The 20367-nt window shown below is 39.2% G+C and overlaps 1 protein-coding gene across 5 annotated transcripts in view; it reads right to left on the bottom strand.

Annotated features, from left to right (window-relative positions):
* rgs19 (regulator of G protein signaling 19) overlaps positions 1-20367 on the bottom strand; it is a 102473-nt gene that overhangs the window by 49805 nt on the left and 32301 nt on the right. For 2 of the 5 annotated variants that reach the window (XM_087994853.1, XM_043710481.2), the window contains exon 2: positions 1842-1975. In XM_087994853.1, the coding sequence (XP_087850979.1) occupies positions 1842-1975 (134 nt within the window). Of the gene's footprint in view, positions 1-1841; positions 2140-10523; positions 10656-20367 lie in introns of those variants that run through there. The other 3 variants (XM_087994855.1, XM_087994854.1, XM_043710483.2) reach the window with 3 other exon arrangements.

The following is a 20367-nucleotide window of genomic DNA, read 5'->3' on the forward strand; positions in this document are numbered from 1 at the left end:
TTCACCTTTATTCCTTCAGATGGCTATAATCCAGCTGCTTACACTTCACCAGAAGGCATTTCTTGATTCTTCACACTACTATGAAACATTTTGTCATTTAGTCATTATTGGTCTCCATCCTTTCCACTTTTCCTTCCCCTTCTCCCCTTTAACTTCCTCAAAACAAAACTACAATGTCCATAATTCTGATAAAGAGTCATTGAGCTGAAACTTTGGGCCAAATCTAATGGGGATTGCCGGAGTGTGTTTGATGGTGGAATGGCCAGAAGAAGTAGACAGAAGTTTCCACAATCAATTCCCAACAAAGGAAGACTGTCCTGAAATTATTAGTTGGTGGCAGTATATTAGGCTTATTAATAAGTCACTTAACACATTATCCCTGAACCCACTGGGATTGAATGGTAGCTCAGAAACTGTACTGGATTTGCAGAGGCCTCACAGCGCCAGAGACCCGGGTTCAATTCCCGACTCAGGCGACTGACTGTGTGGAGTTTGCACATTCTCCCCGTGTCTGCGTGGGTTTCCTCCGGGTGCTCCGGTTTCCTCCCACAGTCCAAAGATGTGCAGGTCAGGTGAATTGGCCATGCTAAATTGCCTGTAGTGTTAGGTAAAGGGGTAAATGTACGGGAAAGGGTGGGTTACGCTTCGGCGGGTCGGTGTGGATTTGTTGGGCCGAAGGGCCTGTTTCCACACTGTAAGTAATCTAATCTAATCTAATGTTTCTTGAAAGCTACCCAGAAAGAGCTAGCATCAGAAAGGGAGATGCTGCTGATAACCATTCTGCTGACTTTACATCCAACCCCATTTCCCCTTCCTCACCAATGACTTCCAGCCCATGATCCCCATTCTGCTCGACTTATCTAACCTAGAGATCCATCAATGATCCTGGGTAAAGATCCCAGAACCTTGCCAAGAGCAGATACTGACCCCACTGGCAACAGAAAGCTGGTAACATCTGACTGACTGGCTACTTTTAGAGGTGGGAATTCTACCTAACGGGGCCGAGACTGCATGGGAGGCCAGAGCTGGCTGGTAAAGTGGCTAATTGTCCACAAATAATACCAAGTCTCCTGGACATAAGCGATGTGGGACTTCTATTGATTCTCCAATTTATGAAGAGAGCCCATTCACAGGAACTAAATTCCGTACATTAACACTGTTCCTTTCACAGAGGCTAACTGATCTCCTGAGTTAAATTTTAAACTGAAGTGCTGTATAGTTCTGGCATAAAAACAATGGATTGAATGATCTCTTCCTGTGAAGTGTCTTTCAAATTCTATTTATGCAGGTACATTTATAATATACAGCTTGCATATAAGAATTTTATCTGAGCGAGGTGCTTTAGTTCAATGGACAATGTCCAAGAAGACCATTAGTACAAAATTATTTGAGGAGATTAATAGTTAAAACTAAAACAGGTCTTGCAGTGGCAGCATCCTCATCACTGGGCCAGAAGCTTTGGTTTCAAGTGCAATGTCAGGACTTGTTGGTCTTAGAGAAATGTTCATTGCGTGGTTCAATGAACTAATAACCACTCTGAGAATCCCTCCATCACCTCCCACTGTGCACCCCTACAAATGGGAAAATGTGGTTGCATAAAAAAAGTTAAGACTTCAAAACAGGGGCTACACTTCAAAGGTAATTAATTGGCTCCAAAGTGTTTTGGGATATTCTGAGGAGTTGAAAGCTGCTATATTGGCATAATTTTATCCTTTCGAAAGTAGACCAAGTACAACCAAAGTTTAGCATTGTTTACAATCCTTATGTATTTTCTCAGATGCTAGAATTTATTTCATAAATATTACTAATAATACATAGACCAAAGACATTAAATGACATACCAGGAGCAGCTGCAGCAACAGCACCAACAGAAACAGCATGTATTTGATCTATGGTTGCGTGCAGATTGCGTTGTGGTGGAGCTCTCATTCTGCGACATCTGCTGCTTCTTCTCGCTCTTTTCAGATCTTGTTCACTAAAATAAGAAATATATAGTTTGGAAGCACTGTACTAAACATAGGTATGCTATAAATTCTCTTTTTAGCAGAACAGGGTAAGACTAATATTGTATAAACAAAAGTTAATTTCCAATCATTGCACTTTTTTTGCAACAATAAGCTTTACAAAGAACTTCTGAGACAACTTCCTATTTCCTGTGGTGTAGTAAGCACTTTCCTGTGGTATCATATGGTATTTTCATCCTTACTGCAATACAATCAGAGCACATACTCTAGTTTATGCTGTCTGTAATAATTCAGCGATTTTGGTTATACAAAACAAAATGCTACAAAAAGTTCCCTTTGTTAGTGTAAGTTAGTTTGGGGTCCTCCAATCACATGATTACTTTAGCACAATACTAGAGGAATCTGAAATCATTGTGCTTGCATGCCTGATTGCTTTAGTAAATATTTGTAGCGTTCAGGTATTTCCAAAAGAAACTAGCACTCAACTGCTGAGAATTCCTCTAATTCCATTCAAAGGCCAAAAGGGATGGAATTCCGTGGGGAATCTCAAGAACTACCCCTCACACACTTGATTTTGTGATGTGGGAGGGGTTTTGACAGATCTTGCCAGACCCCAGACCTGAAGTGATTGGAGCCATGCATGACCACTGTTTGAAATAGGAATGCAGTACTGTGTCTCTTGGCTTGCTGTATCATGTGGTCTCTATCATAAGGCACTAATTGAGGGCTGCCATCTTGCAGTCAGTTCAAGGCCAAGTACAAGCAACATCGTAAAGGATTAAACTCACAATACGGTGCCAGAAATGGAGCTGAGAATCAGTGTTGAAGTGCAGTGCAGATGCACGGTTATGGAGAGACACAGGAATGCTCAATGATGTGAAAGCTGTCACTCAGAGACACGAAAAAGGAACAAGGAAGTAGGGCACAGTTGAAACACTGGTTTACTCACAATGGATGCAACTTTTCCTCTCTCAGTGCTGGTCAAAATTAAAGGTGATATGAAGCAAAACTGGCACATTTTCCTTACACAATAGCAAAATTACAAAAGACCTACTTATAGGCCAGTGCAGCTACAAACAGCGACACTCTTATCACTCTAGGGATAGACTGGCCTTCAAGGTATGCTTTGAACTCCAAGTGAATATAACTGATGAATAGCACATGTTCAAAATTAGGGCCCATGGCAAAAATGAATCCATTGATCAAAATATGGCTGCATTAACACATTTCACAGAATCCTACGAATTTGCACAACTCAAAGACAATCTAATTAAATACAGGATAGTATTACACATAAGAGATCCCACAATGAGGGCAAGCCTACTGAGATGGGAGAAACTTACACTTGGGAAAGTGATTGAGGTGTGAAGAAGCAGTGAGATTGTAAGTCAGCAATGAGAGCATATTGATGGCAGAACAGACAAAGCTTTGCATTATGCTCCTAGACATTCCAGGCCTAAGGAGTTGAACAATGACAGATAAAAGCAAGGATAGAAGTATTATGAAGAACATCACACAAATGAAAAGGAAGCCATGTCCAGTCTGGGGAAAGCAGTGTTCTCACTACAAGGTGCTGAATCATTTTGTATATAAGTTATGACTAGAAGAAAGTGCAACAAGCAGACACAGTTGGTCACTAAAAAAATCAGCTAAAGATTCTGTGGAATCAGTCTACATATTAAGATAGGTTGGTTTGGTCTGGTAATAAATGGTTTGTGACTGATGGGATGATGACTGCAGAAATACAGTGCCAATCAACAAAAAGTATCAGAAAGACATTGTTGTGTTCTGCAACATCATGGCCTTCGCAGACCTGTGCCAAGTGGTTCAACATGCTGATCCAAAAATGAAGCTCTTGATATTTTCCTGGAGAATATCATCTTGATTAAGATGAGGGTGTAAAATGAATTCAACATCTGACAAGAAAAGTTCAAATTGCTCTCATGACTAGCCTTAAAGTTTAAAAGATTGAAGCTATAGCCATGACCAAGAGATATAAAACTATTGCCATGATTTGTTGGATACATCAATTACTTGACAAAATTCCTGCCTGATCTATCATGAGAGTGTGAGCTGTTAAACCACCTCAATGTAAAGGATGCGTAGCTGTAGTAGGGCATGGGGACAGAATTCTTTAAAATCAATCATCTAGTGATGGCACACTAGTGCTAGAATATTATAATGTAAATGATTAAGTAATCCTGCAACAGGTCACCAGTGAGACAGGACTTGACAAGTAACCAAATCCATTTGTATCCAGTGCATTAACACAAACACAATAATACTTCACTCAGATTGAGAAAAAGTGCCTGACCATTATCGTTGCATGTGTACATTTTCATGAATACCTACCTGGAAGAGACAAAGTAACAGATGAGTCTGACCATAAGCCATTTTACAGTGTTCCTTAAGCCACTACTATCTGCTCCAAAGTATCGACAAATAATGTTACTCCAGATGCAGAGATACCATTTGAACATGACACACAAGTAAAGCAAAGAATTGTGTTACTGTAATGTTGTCAAGAGTAGTGCTGCTTATAAAGAAAGTACAGGATGACAAAATGTGAAATCTTCCAGATTCAACCGGAAGCAGCAACTCAGAGTGCTCTGTATGTCATCAATCGAGCAGAGCTAAAGTATCTACCATGAAATGACCTTGCTCAAATCAATCAAACTATCCAACAACACTCCAAGCCATTGCAATGAAAGGCTGGCCTAAAGGCATTAACGCCATACCTGTGGCAACAACAGCAGATTTGGCAGACATAAATGAACTGACAGCCCAAGATGATACACTATACAAATGAAATAAAGTCAGCATCCCTAAGATGTTGAGCAGAAAGATGCTAAAATGCATCCATGCAAGCTAACAAAGAATTGAGTCAAGTCTGAGGAAGGCAGAAGATGTGATCTCTTGGTTAAACCTGAGTATCAAAATCAATGATCCCATCAGCCAGTGCGGCACTTGTAACAACTAAAAAGCCAAGAAAGCAAGAGAACTATTGATGACACTCAACCTCGTACCTGACCATGTACAACATTACTATGCAAACTACAATCACCAACTTGTCAATGTCATTTTGGATTTCTACACTGTCCTCCTCAAAGCTTATAATGCTCATAAATTGGCATCATCCACAAATTTTGAAATTATACCCTATGCACCAAGGCCCAGGTCATTAATATTAATCAGGGAAACATAGGGTCTCAATACTGATCTCTGGTGAGCTCCACTGCAAAACTTACTCCAGCCCAAAAAAATCCATAATGGTTAATGCTTGTTAATTTCTGATTCCTGTCATTTAATTGTGTATCCATGCTCCCAATGTCTCATTTATTCCATGAACTCCAATTTTGCTCACCAGTATGTTGTGTTGCGCTATATTGCTGCTTTTGGAGGTCCATGTACACCAGATCAACAACAATTACCCTCATCAATCTCTCTGTCACCTCTTCAAAAATACTCAAGCAATTTTGCTAAACACAAGTTTCTCTTTGGAAATCCATGCTGGCCATTCATAATTAATCTACATTTGTCTTTGTGACTATTAATTCTATCCCAAAAACATTGTTTGTAAAAATGTTCCCCTTTATCGAAGTAAAATTGATTTGTATCTAATTGCTGGACAAATTCTTGCATCCTTTTTTGAACATTAGCACAGTGTTTGCAACTTTAGACTGCAAAAATATGCCAAGTTCTTTCTTAATTTCTGCATATACTTTTTCCGTATATTGGGATGCATCTCATCTCGTTCTGGTACCTTGTGAACCTTTAAATGTATATAGTTTATCCAATAATTCCTCTTTTATCAACTTTGAACACTTTAGTATCTGAATTTCCTCCTAGATATCCACTTTCACATAATACCCCAGCCATGCCCTCTGTCTCCTTGCATAAATCTCCTTTTTATTACATAATTGGCCCTCCTCTACCTTTTATTACCCTTTTGCTTTATTTGCCAATAGAAGATTTTAGAATTCTCTTTAAGGTTAATTGGCAGTCTCATTTCATAATCTCTCTTTGCTTCACTTATTTACTTTTTTCACTTCCTTTCTGAATCTTCTATAACCTGCCTGAATTACAACATATTTTCTACCTGATAGCTATCATAAGCACACCTTTTATTATCTATCTTAATTTCTATCTCACTGATCATTCAGGGAGCTCAGTATTTATTTGACCCATTTATCCCTTTTAAGGGAATAAATCTTGACTATACCTAAACCAACTCTTCATGGAAATTAGCCCATTGTTCAGCTACAGTTTTTCCTACCAGCCTATCGCTGTCCTTGCCGAACTGAAGTCAGCTCTTCCCCAGTTAATTAATCTTACTTTGGATGTTTAATTGTTCTTTTGTACAGTCATCCTAAACCTTATGATAAATTGAGTTCTAAATGCTCCCTCACTGACAATTTATCTAATTGATTAAACTCATTTCCAAAGGCCAGCTATTGTAGTGTTCTTCTCTCATTGAAACAGGCACATGCTGCTGTAGAAAATTCTCCAGAACACAATCTAGGAATGTTCACCCTTTCTGCTCTGTACATCTCTGTAATTTCCTTGTAGATTTGTTCGTCTGCATCCTTCCCCCAGTGTTGGCCTATTGACTATAACAAGTAATGTAACTGTGCTGTCTTTGATCCTTAACTCTAATAAATCAATTCTTTCTTGAATCCTTTCACATTCTCTTTCTCCAGCGCTGCAATGCTCTCCTTAGCCAATACTTCCAGCCCTCCTCCTTTTCTTCCTTTTCTACCTTTACCAAGCATCTTGTACTCAGGAATACTTAATATCTACTCATGTTCTTCTTTGAGCCAGGTCTCCATTATAGCCACTCATCAGAAATCCACATCAAAGTCTGCACCTCTAATTCACAATCTGATTTGATATCCTCCATACATTCACACAGATTGTAACACTGGTTTAGGAATGTTTTAGTTTTTCCCGTATTCCATCTTCACCTATTGACTTGCTATCCCTTATTCTAGTGTTAACTATCCCTCCCATATTTTATGCTCCCTGGTATTCCTGTCATATATTATCAACTAGTTTCCACACAATATAGATTTTGTTTAAACTCTCCTCAACAGTAATAGGAAGATTCCTTCAAAACACTCAGTATTGACACGGTTCAGGCACTTGTACAAGTGCCATCATCACCATGCTCCGCACAAGTCAGTAATGTCCAGGATCAAAGCCCTCCCTCCAGCCCAAACTTTCTCACCACACATTCATCTGTCTTAATTTCCTACTTCTGCACTCACTTCCACATGATACTGGGAATAATCTGAAGATTACTACTTTTGAGGTACTGCTTTTAATTTTCTACCAATTTCCCAAACTCTGATCCGAGGACCAAGTTGCTTCTTCCTACCTCCCTATATTGTTAGTATCAATGTGGACCATGCTTTTGGTTGAGCGCTGTTGCCCAGAAAAGTGTCCTCTAGCCACTTTGTGATATCCTTCACCCAGCATCAAGGAGGCAATGTGCCATTCTGGAGACACTTGTTGTGCCCCTAATGAATGAATTGTCTCTCACTACTGCTCTTCCACTCTTTCTTGCCTTCTGTACAGCTGAGCCATCTGGGATGCCATTAGGCTGCTATTTGATGCACCCTTCTGAGGAACCATTGCTGTCGCCTATATCCAGAACGGAAAACTGATTAGCAAGCAAAATTGTCTCAGGGATTCCAGCACTACCTGTCTAGTACTCTTGGACTGCCTATTGGTCACCTATTGCTTATCTGCCTATATGCCCTTATCCTGTACTGTAATCAACTTTCTAAACATGTTATCCACATAGACCTTTGCCTTGCAACTCTTCACACTGATTCTTGTCCCCAATCTTGCTGAAGTTTCTGGTGCTTGTAACACTTCTTGCTGGTGTGCTCACCTAGGACAAATGAAGTATCTACACATCCCTATATGCCATACAATGGGCATTCTGTGTGTCCAAGCTTCCCATGCTGTACCTTAAGCTTACTTTAGCTCCATCTACTATAACCTGGAGTTTAGAGAGTTAGAAGTAGAAAAGCTCACTTACCATTCAGCTCTTTCTCCTGCGCCTAAAAGCTAGATACTTAATAGAAACAGTAAGAGCAAATTCCTACAAGGTGGACAGGTGTTTAGAAATGTAGAGGAGTACCCCCTAGCCCTCCTAACCTGACTTCCCCAACTCAAACTCCTCACACTCCTTTCAAGCTGTACTCAGTGCCAAATTGCATGCAAAGCTGTATTTACATATTTTATCCCAAAGTTGTCAAAAAATCCGTTCAAATTAGCTTAACTTATTTTATTAGCTTAATTAACATGTACTTTTAAGCAAAGCAATTCTAACACACAAACTGACTTTTTGGCATAAACACTGAATTGGAATCTCTCCTCCATTTGGCAATGATCTTTGCATCCTCACTCTCCCCGGGAGAAGTACCAGCTGATTGGAGAAGACGAATGTTCTTCCCCTGTTCAAGAAAGGGAATAGAGCAATCCCTGGGAATTACAGACCAGTCAGTCTTATGTCTGTGTAACGCAAGGTACTGGAAAGGATTCAGAGAGCTAGGATTTATGACTATTTGGAAAACCACAGTTTGATTAGAGACAGTAAGCATGGCTTTGTGAGGGGCAGGTCATGCCTCACAAGTCTTATCGAGTTCTTTGAGGAAGTGAGGAAACAAGTTGATGAAGGTCGAGCAGTAGATGTGGTGTATATGGATTTCAGCAAGGCATTTGATAAGGTTCCTCACAGTAGGCTCATTCAGAATGTTAAGAGGCATGGGAGATAGGGGAATTTGGCGGCCTGGATACAGAATTGGCTGGCCAAAAGAAGACACCAAGTGGTGATGGATGGAAAGTATTTCGCCTGGAGGTTGGTGACCAGTGTTTCATGCAGGGATCTGTTCTTGGGCCTCTGCTCTTTGTAGTTTTTATAAATGACTTGGATGAAGAAGTGGAAGGATGGTTAGCAACTATGTCAATGATACAAAGGTCGATGGTGTTGTAGATAGTGTCGAGGGCTGTTGCAGGCTACAATAAGACATTGACAGCATGCAGAGCTGGGCTGAGAAGTGGCAGATGGAGGTCAACCTGGACAAATGAGAAGTGATTCATTTTGGAAGTTTGAATTTGAATGCTGAGTAGAGGGTTAAAGACAGGATTCTTGGCAATATGGAGCAACGGTGAGATCTTGGGGTTCATGTAAACAGATCCCTCAAAGCTGCCACACAAGTTGATAGGGTTGTTAAAAAGGCATATGGTGTTTTGGCTTTCATGAACAGGGGGACTGAGTTTATGAGGGGTCATCATTTTAAGGTGCTTGGCGAAAGGTATAGGGGAGATGTGAGTGGTAGGTTCTTTACGCTGAGTGGTGGTGCATGGAATGCACTGCCAGTGGTGCTAGTAGAGTCAGAGACATTAAGGACTTTAAGTGACTGCTGGAAAAGCACATGGATGGCAGTAAATTGAGGGGTGTGTATGTTAGGTTGATCTTAAATTAAGATAAATGCTCGCAACAACATTGTTGGCTGAAGGGCTGTACAGTGCTGGACTGTTTTATGTTCTAAATTTATTATGCAAAAAGCTGCTTGATCCTAAATCTCTTACATATCATCTGGTCATCATCAATTATTACATGCGTAAACAACTGTATCAAATCAGCTGTTACATCTCCACTGTTCTGATAAAAAGAGCCTCAATTCTTCAAATCTTCCTTTATATTTGCATTTTCTCACCCCAGACAATCTGTTTTCTCTCATCTAATTGCTTCAATACACTTCCTAAAGCACATAGCTGAAAATTGTGCATTCAAATCATATTCTGAGTAACGTTTTAAATAGATTCAACATGACACCCTAACTTTTACATTCAATATCATTTAGCATAATATCCTGCAGAAGCTATTTTTACTGTTCTTATTCATTTCAGAAGCTTCTTGCAATTCTGAATTCCCAATTGCCTTGCACTTCTGCAGAAGCCAGCTTTTAATATGTATGATTTCAAAACAATTGCTTTGCCTTTTATTACTAACGTGAAGTACCTCACATTTACTTACATTGGACTCCACATGCCATAGCTTACCTATTCCACCATTTTTTGAATATTCCCTCAAACCTTCCTTTGATCTTCCGAATTATTTACTATGCTTTCTATTTTAATATTTTCTCCAAATTTGAGCGTCGCTCATTGTAGTCTTATCTGCAAATCATTGATGTTTACAGTGAATGGTGATTCTAGAAGAATCTGCTATAGATTTCAGACCATTCACAGAAACTGTCCTTAAATCTGATGTAAATATTATTTCTGTCATCAGAGTATGACATAAAATGCAAATTAATGATACATTTCAGCATGTTTACAGTAAGCTTGTGAAAAGATCCCTCCAAACAACTTCATGAAAATTTAAATATACCTTTGCTGCTGCAGAAATGTTGAAATGTAAGGATACATGCAGAACTTCCATGGCCAAACAAAATATATCTTACTCAAGTGAGGGTATTAAATCAAGTATCAATATTAGCTTTCGTTCAGAAAAGCACTGAAGCAGAGGAAATACCAACTCACCAACTTTCTGATCATTGCAGCACACTGCAGTCCCTGAAAATGATCACATCATTAAAACTTTGAGGTGGGTTTCCATAGGCTCGCAATTTGTTTTCTGGTTCATATGTAGATTTTTGTATTATTGTGTGCTTTTAAATTCTACTTCATCATCATTTGATTTGAATGTTGATTTTGATAATCTGAATTTAAAAGTCAGGTGCAAAAATTGATTGAAGAATCCTAACTTCAAGTTGGAATTTATCCTCTAGATAGCTAAATTGTTACTGGAGTTGCATTAAAGATGGATTTGATTTTTATCTCCAGTATTTACTTCAGTTATATGATTAGCATCATTACATCATGGATTTTATGTTGCTTGAGCATGCAAAAGTATGGAAATAAAATTTCAGTCAACCTGCATCTCATATTGCCCAATGGAAAGGGATCAAAATAACTTATTTGCTTATACTTTCCCGCAGCATAATAGTTCCTGGTAAAACTAATTTTAATGTCTTCTTTCTGCAAAGGGCTGTATGGAACATTTCTCTTGAATTCACAACAAGGTCTTTGTTTCTATCAGTATCCAGCAATGGTTTATCTTCTTGTACAAATAATATCTAGTATTCAATTATTGTTACTCTGAAGTCAATTGCTCACAAAGGTCACAGAATTAAAGAGTATGAGTTCAAGTGCCATTGCCAACATGAAGACACTACTTATGTGATGCCATGTGCAGGTTCAATTCCATTACCGGCTAAGGTTACCATGAAGTTACCATTATCTCAACCTACCTCCTCTCCTAAGGCGTGGTGACCCTCAGGTTAAACCACCAAAAGTCATCTCTACTACAAATAGTACTGAGGGAGTGTTGTGCTTTTGGAAGTGCTGTTTTTCAAGAAACAGGAAAAGTAAAACAGAAGTCACATGTCTTGAAAAGGAACAGGGGATTTTCCTGAACTCCTCAAATGCCATTACCACAAAAACCTGTCCATTCATTTAGCAATCTGTTGCATTTGGGACCTTTCTCTCTACAATTTAACTGCCATGTTTATCCATGGAACAGCATCTACATTACAAGCAATCTGGTCTGAGGATGTAATTAAGCCCTACCCAAATATTCAGACTGCAAACGAAAGCTGGAAAATCGCTAAGATCACAGTGTACAATCAACCACACTTCCAATGCAGATAACACAAAAACTTCATGCTGCCCTTTCACTTACAGGATTGAAGTCTGCAGCGAGTGTAAAGGGGCTGTTGGGTAGCTGCACAACCAAGCAGGTAATGCAAGATTTTGACAGGCTAACATGATAAACTAAACAATATTATAAACAGGCAGAAAATAACCTTTGAGGGAAAACTTGCAAGAGTTGGGATGGGGGGCATTTTCAGAATGGCAACCTGTAACTAGCAGACTATATTGAAGACTAGGGTTGAGGTCCCATCTGCTCGAGAAGTGTGATACAACATTTCTGAACATGCTGATTACAAAATATCTATATTGTTTCTTCTATCAAAATATATCAAGAAAGTTACTTTTCATCACCTTTTACAGAGGGGGCTCTTATGTTACGGTAGTAGTGTTCCTGCCTCTGGGTCATTCAGGACTCACCAGCCCAGATGTAGACCATAATATTTGCAAACAGATTAATTAAAAGTATTTCTTTAGAAAGGAGGTTTGGTGGATGAACTCTATTCCAACCATAAACCGCTGGTTGTCAGTACTGTAGCAAATGAAGTGTGTAAAAGGAAAGATCCTCTATATTTTGGGTTCAGGAGGTTCTTCAGATAGACATTGTGCATTAATTGGAGCAGATTAATACCAATCGTCAAGAAACTGGAGACAGTGCTGCAAGTAATTTAGTGACTCATGTGTGAGTCAAGGCAACTGAATGGATCGGGAAATGTCATACTCTTGAGCTAAGAATATCACACATTGCTCAGGACACAAGTGTGCAATGCACCTATCATCTATGATTGATGTATGTTTGACTTTAAAAGGGACCCGAAGGGCATTTTTTTAACACAGAGAGTAGTGTGAGTATTGAATAAGCTGCCAGAGGGGCTGGTCGAGGCTGGTACAATTACAACATTTAATAGCATTTGGATGGGTATGTGAATAGGAAAGGTTTAGCAGGGTATGGGCCAAATGCTGGGAAATGGATCTAGATTAATTTAGGATAATTTAGGTTGGAATGGATGAGTTGGACCATAGGGTCTGTTTCCGTGATGTATGACTACGCCTCTGACTGTCCCACAATTGGTGGCCTTGACTTCAATTGCTTGGAATCTCCTGAACAAAGCTTTCTACCTTTGTTTCTCCCCTTCCTCTTCTATCACTTTCCTAAAAACCTATCCCTTTATCCAAGTGTTTGGCCATTTGTTCCAATATCGTCTTATGTGGCTTAATGTCTATTTTTTGTCTTATAGTGCTGCTGTGAAGCACTTTGAGATGTTCTTAATATGTTAAAGGCACTAGGTAAATATAAGCTGTTGTTGCTGTCATCTACACCAACAAGCTACACAAAATATGGTTCTGCATACACAAGAAAAGGACATGCACAGTGTAGACATTTACAACCCAAAACCCCAACTGCAGTGCAAAGAATATGGCTTTAATGAAATTGCTTTTTCAGGCGTCCTTTTTTAATGAGTTCTATCTTAAGTTCTTTCCTCTTGAAAATCTTTCAGTCAGTAGCATCCTGGATATAATATGATAACAACTCCCTCCTGCCACCACTACCCCCGCCCTCACACGCAGACACAAAGTCCACCATATATGATGCATATGTATTATTTTAAAATAACGGCTTTAACATGCTCAGCATGAACATATATTTTCTTTTTGAAAAGCAGAATACTGCAGATGCTTGACATCTGTTGTAAAAATAGAAAATGCTGGAAATTCACAGCAAGAGACAGACATGGAGAGAATCAATGACTTTTGGTACCTGATACATGGCTGGATCTACTTCCTGGTATATTGTGGTTGGTGTTTGAGGCTGAAAGGGGACTTGTTCTTCTTGGCCCACAAGGAGCACTGTTGGTGGTCCTTGTCTTTCCCTTGAAGCTGTTCTCACCTTACCCCAATGCTGAGTATCTCAGATCTGGCAAGCCTGACCACCTATGTAGAAGGGGCATTAATCTAAGGTTTTGAGCTTAGGAGCACACTGGCAGACTACCCTTCTTTACCTCAGTAACACGTTTCGCACTGCGCCAGGTGAGTTGGATTTTACTCAGTGACGCACAGATAATTATTGTCCATCTAACCCTACCCATGCAATTTCACCTAAGCACCCACTTTAATATCCTCATTAACTCTAGGTCCCTCTGGATATCCCTGGGCTGCTGTGTGCATCCAGCGTTACATAGTTTAAACAGTTCAAAACAGTTGAGGAAGATATGCAAATTTCTCACAAGGTCAAATGATCTTTTTCCTCCTATTCTTAATAATGTACTCTTGAACTGATAATGTTGATCGTTTTCCATCTGGATCTTTTGCATTTCAATAGTCCTACTGGGATGTAAATTTAGCAGCGGAATTGCTGGAAAAGACCAAGCTGTATTAAAATAGTTGGGGAGATGGGATATTTAGCGACTACACTATAGAGAATGGAAGTCTTCTAAATGGCCTGTGTCAGCTCTCAGCTATCTTTGAGGCTGGACTCAGACAGTTTCCAGGGTTGGCAGGCCAGACTCAATCCCACACCCAGCTCCCCAGATTGAAAACAGTGCTTGAGCAGCCCATTCCTTCAGTCTAACAACACTGTCGATCCACCTTCAGCACCACATGGACTGCAGTGGTTCAAGGAGGCAACTCACTACCATCTTCTCAACACTGTTAGAAACAGCCAGTAAATACTGGCTCAGCAGCGAAGCCCATGAGCAAATTTTAAAAAATAATCTGCTGAGTGGGTAAATTTTTGAATTTGAGTTTTTTGCCTCATTAGCTAAACTCTTTTCACCTTCTCAATGCCCTCCCATCCACCAACTTCCCAAGCCCGCATGTAACCTCCATGACCCCTGTGTCCACAAATGCCCACTCAGCCTCTGTGCACAATGTACAGAATGAATGAGCCATTCTCAGCAATTCTCAGAATAGTCATGAACAGAAATACCAATTCAGAAACTACTTTTAAAGGACTGATGCTCCTGCAATATTATAAATGTGTAAATCAGGCACTGGATACAGATATAATAGTTTCAATATCAGGAGCTATACCCTCCTTCACAATTTTTAATCTTGTCCAAATAAACATAAAACACAGACTTGTTTGACTCACAGCAAATTCTTACAATATTCTCCTTTGTGGGAAGAAGACTGACTCTTGATTTTAGTTCTTTAATTTCCACTATTTCTATTAAGTAATTATGATGTAAACAAAAACATCCTCAAAGGTTCACTGTCACATTTTTATTTTTCATAAGCATGTGATTATTTTTAATTTATTGAAGCATGTTCCCACATGCTTGCATTTTCTACACAAATAGATGTAATCATCTTTTTTTTTTTGGTTGTGCATTACTCTCAGCCAGAAGCATTTGGATGCAGACCTTGCTCCTTGACTTGGGCACATAAATCTGAATTTAAATTCCAATCGAGCATTGAGAGAGCATTCAAAGGTGCTACTTCTAAGGTGAGATTTAATCCCTTCTGTCTTTCTGTGTGAACATATCTCACTTCACTGTTCAATAAATGGTATTTTTTTTAGTACCTGACCAGTATTCTTTTCTCATCTAACATTCCAAAAAACCTGGTTATTAAATTTGTTTGCTGTTTGCAGGATCTTGCACAAGTTGGGTGCCTGTTTCCTTAAGTAACAACAGTAACTTTACTGAAAAATAGCTATGAAGTCCTTGATACATTGGACAGATTTGAAGCACTTCATATAATTGAAAGTTCTTTTTCATATTTTTGACTTGAAGCAGGGATCTCCATTTCATAGTGATTGGCCACACTGTTTCTTGCATAGAATTTGTTACAACTCCACTTGTTTCTTAAAGCAATGTATCATAATCTTATTTTTTAAACAATTTTAGTCATGCGTTTGGCTTTCAATTCAATTCCTCACTATATTTTAAACAATTTTGATGCTAAGGGAAAATATTTCTTGTGCTGGTTAGTATTATAGTAAACACAAACATAAAAGGAAAATTTCATTTATCATGACTCATAACATCATAAATACAATATTGAAAACCTAAGTTACTACGTAATAACTAACATAAGTGTAACTTTAGTAATCGTACACTCATACAATGGTGCAATTAACTACAACAAGTGCTACAAGATTGCACCCATTCTCTAAACTATGAATGCAGCACTCCATTGTGGTAAAGAGATTGGTGAATACCTCATAAGAAATCTTCCTGCTCCTTATGATGCCTTTCACGCATAGTAACAACGACTTGCCCAAGTTTCAATCATTACAACTCATTCATATTTTTGTGGTAGATAAACACACATTTGCTTTCCTTCAATTTACAAATTTAAGTTTTAACTTTCCAAAAAGCTTGAGTGCATAACAACTCATAGCACATTTTTAAGAACATTTATTTTGAGCAGGATCAAAGGGCTGAATTGCCTACTCCGAGTCTCAATTCCTATGTTCCTAATAGAGCCTGAATAATTGCAACGCATAAGAATTTTGTTGAAGTTGACAACTGTTTCAAAGATCAGATCTCATGGCACTTTGGTTGATTTGCTGCTCACTGGTTTCTGCTGGGATGAGGCCTCATAACGCAGTGGCTCAGTGGTTAGCACTGCTGCCTCACAGCACCAGAGTCCTAGGTTCAATTCCAGCCTCAGATGACTGTCTGTGTGGAGTTTCCACATTCTCCCCATCTCTGTGTGGGTTTCCTTCGGATGCTCCAATTTCCTCCCACAGTCCAAAGATGTGCAGGTCAGGTGAATCGGCCATGCTAAATTGCCCATAGTGTTAGCTGCATTAGTCAGAGGGAAGTGGGTCGATGTGGACTTGTTGGGCCAAAGGGCTTGTTTCCACGCTGTAGGGAATCGAATCATAACTTGTTTCTCAAGCACAGTAATGTCTCATTACTTAGCCTTAACAATTTACTTACAAGATTTTCCAGAAACATTTTCCTGCTTTGTGCTGATATTTACTTTATATTGTTTTGCATTTGCTGTTATTCTGACTGTCCATCAGTTATCTCTGTCTAATGAGGGTTGATTTTCTTTAGTGTGAATGGAATTTTAACACCTAAAAATATGCACATTAAAGTTATGTCAAATGCTAAAATTGCAAAGTTCTGAAACCAATGGCGACTTTACCTTTGTTCTGACTTTGCAACCATGTGCTTTTGCCCTCACAATAATTCTTTAATTTGTTCATATTTGTTACAACTGTGTTTTACAGTGTTCTTCAACAACCAGCGATAATCGATAATAGGATTCCAGTTTGTCATATAAATCTCGAAACCTTATTTTCTCACAGACATTTCTTACAATGTTCTCATGTTGAATATACATTTTGTGCAACTCTATAGCAGCATAAGACTTAGCGGCATAGCTAGACCTATTGAATCTGTTTGGCCATTCAAAGAGGTCTTGTCTGATTTAATAAATCACTTTTCTGCCTTTATCCCTGTAACCCTTGCTGATTAGAAATCTGTCTTCAAATACTTCAAGCATGCAGGTACAGCAGGCAGTGAAGAAAGCTAATAGCATGCTGGTCTTCATAACAAGAGGAATTGAGTATAGAAGCAAAGAGGTCCTTCTGCAGCTGTACAGGGCCCTGGTGAGACCGCACCTGGAATATTGTGTGCAGTTTTGGTCTCCAAATTTGAGGAAAGACATTCTGGCTATTGAGGGAGTGCAGCGTAGGTTCACGACGTCAATTCCCGGAATGGTGGGACTATCTTATGCTGAAAGATTGAAGCCACTGGGCTTGTATACGCTTGAGTTTAAAAGGCTGAGAGGGGATCTGATTGAGACGTATAAGATTATTAAAGGATTGGACACTGTGGAGGCAGGAAGCATGTTTCCGCTGTTGGATGAGTCCCGAACCAGAGGACATAGTTTAAAAATAAGGGGTAGGCCACTTAGAACAGAGTTGAGGAGAAACTTCTTCACCCAGAGAGTGGTGGGTGTATGGAATGCTCTGCCCTAGAAGGCTGTGGAGGCCAAATCTCTGGATACTTTCAAGAAAGAGTTGGATAGAGCTCTTAAGGATAGTGGAATCAAGGGTTATGGGGATAAGGCAGGAACAGGATACTGATTGTGGATGATCAGCCATGATCATAATGAATGGTGGTGCAGGCTCGAAGGGCAGAATGGCCTACTCCTGCACCTATTGTTTATTGTCTATTATCTATACCTGTGAAGGCTGGTTACAATAATTGCCACTAAAATGTGAGATTCAATTGGATTCCTTGTTTCTTACCAAAATTTGGTAATGCACATGTATTTTATAAATTGAATCACCAAAATTGGAATATACATTGCATTTATTCATGGCAAACACTAGAACGGTAAAATTGAATCAGGTAACACAGGTAAAAATAATGAAAAATGAACAAGACAATGTCAGTGTTAGAAATGGAAATCAGAACAGACTCTTTCGAGTCTGAATGATAATAATATGTTGCTGTACTGATTTTTAGGGCTAAAGAGAGATGTCTCAAAGTCTAGAAAAGTAAGAGTTTTAACAGAATTTGTTTATTTTCAAATTCAATTATTTCCTTCTCTCCGTTCAGCAGTTTAGCAGCTTGTTGTAAAACTTGTAAAGCAGGTGAAATCAGAGGCTGGCAACTTCATTAATATTTAACTTGCTAGCTTGCCCCCTAATAGTGGGTTGGCTATCTGTCCCCTGCACCTTTGTTAACCGTGGAAATGGGCAGTTTGGGGTCAAGTTCCAGATTTTTGCAACTTTAGGATTGGACACAACCTCAATGCACATATTTTTAGGTTAAAATTCAGCTCACACTGAAGAAAACCAACACGCTGCCACACAGTTTGCACCAAATAAAGGTGACCTAAGTCTCTGAATTTAACATAAGAACATAAAATCAAAAGAAATATTTGTAGGTCATTTAGCCCAGCTAACCTTCATCACCATTCTGGAAGATCAATTGTGACCTTAATGCTACTTCTTTGTCTATCTTCCACAATCTTTGATTATTCTACAAATCAAGGGTCTACATAAAATCAGCCTCCACTTCTCCACTGCTCTCTGTGGGAGAGAATTCTAAAGACTGGATGCTGCTGTGATAGGGGCAATATGTTTGGAAATAAGGTAGGAAGTGTTTAGAAAACAGCAGTGCAGAGCTAAGCAGACAGTGAAAGAGTGTAATGACCTTTGTAGTGACTAAATACTGCCAAAACCACTTCCCAGAAGCCAATGGCCTGAATCATGTGACAAGATTTCATGTGTTATGATTTTTACTGTAACAAAGTAAAATCAATTCAGATGAAACATTAATTAATAGACAACTAATACACTAAAGAAAAGATGCATCCCCATTAACTAACTAACACACTGCTGAAATATTTATTATTCTTTTATACATTAAACCACACTCACATGAGTGGGAGCAACCTGGAAAACTGCATTCCAAATGCTCATCTGCTATTCAGGAGGCTCTCTTCTCCCTGTCAGGCAAAGACAAATCTTCCAGTAGCCTCAAACCAACTTTGAAAGACAATATCCAGCAATTTCTTATAGAGTCATACAGCACAGAAACAGGAGTGAAGAGGACACCACTAGCTCAGCCAGCGTTTATTACATCCCTAATTGCTTAGAGGGCAGTTAAGAGTCAATCACATTGCTGAGGGTATGGTGTAACATGTAGGCCAGACTATGTAAGGATGGCAGTTTCCTTTCCTGAAGGACATTAAGGAACCAGACAGGTTTGTTCAACAATTGACAATGGATTCATGGTCATCACGAGACTCTCAATTCCAGATTTTTGTTAAATTCAAATTCCACCATCTGCCATGGAATCCAGGTCTCCAAAACATTACCTGGGTTAACAATCCAGTGATAATACCGCTAGGCCCATATCCCCCAAATCCTTTCTTATTCATATATCCATGCTGATTTCTTTTAATTGTTGTATTTGTGCCAGGCTCCACCACTTTCTTTGGCAGCCATACAAGAACCACTCTTTCACAAATATCCAAAAATCCCATCTTTTCAAGCGAATAACGTTTTCATCAGCATTCTGTTTGGAGGCTAAAAAAAGCAATCCTTGGAGGCTAAAAAGCAAACGTTTTACAAAACAATTGTTTCTGTCTCCCTCTCTAGGCCTTTGTGTCTGTATGCCTTGTCCAGAAAACCAGATGCCCTCTTTTGCAAGAGGGTATGCACACTTGCACTTGAGTCTCGAAAGGAATTGGCCGCTTTCCTCATGATAACCAAATCATTTGGGCCAATTTCCCAGTGCAGATTAGTATGATCACACTATCTTATTATATCTATTTCACTTTAAGTTAAAGAATTTTTACAAATCATCCCATAAGATGTACTTTCTAACTGCAAATGTAACAACAGATATCTGTAGAAATCTTAACAGTTCTGCTAACATAATTGATTCTGCTGTCCCCACCCCCAGCACGGAAATGTCATTTCTCCAAAGTTCTGAGCGAGACATGAATGCACCTCTAACCACTATTGCACTGGGTTTTGCCATAACAGCCTTTATCTCAAGAGCCGAAGTAAGATCTCTTTCTTCTTGACGTCATCCTCTAAAGACTTATATGCATTATTGACAAACAAAGAGTCCTTGCAAAACTAATAGGGCTGGGTTTTAATTTTGACAGCTAGAAGTGGGAGATCCGTGTTGCAGATGAGGAACCGAGACAGTTGAGTAGCGCATTTGCCGGTACGTTTTTAAACAGGCAATAG

The sequence above is a fragment of the Chiloscyllium plagiosum genome, unplaced genomic scaffold, assembly GCF_037043375.1.
Source record: "Chiloscyllium plagiosum isolate Xiang-an unplaced genomic scaffold, Cpla_swu_hap1 HiC_scaffold_15, whole genome shotgun sequence".
In the NCBI taxonomy this organism is placed as follows: domain Eukaryota; kingdom Metazoa; phylum Chordata; class Chondrichthyes; order Orectolobiformes; family Hemiscylliidae; genus Chiloscyllium; species Chiloscyllium plagiosum.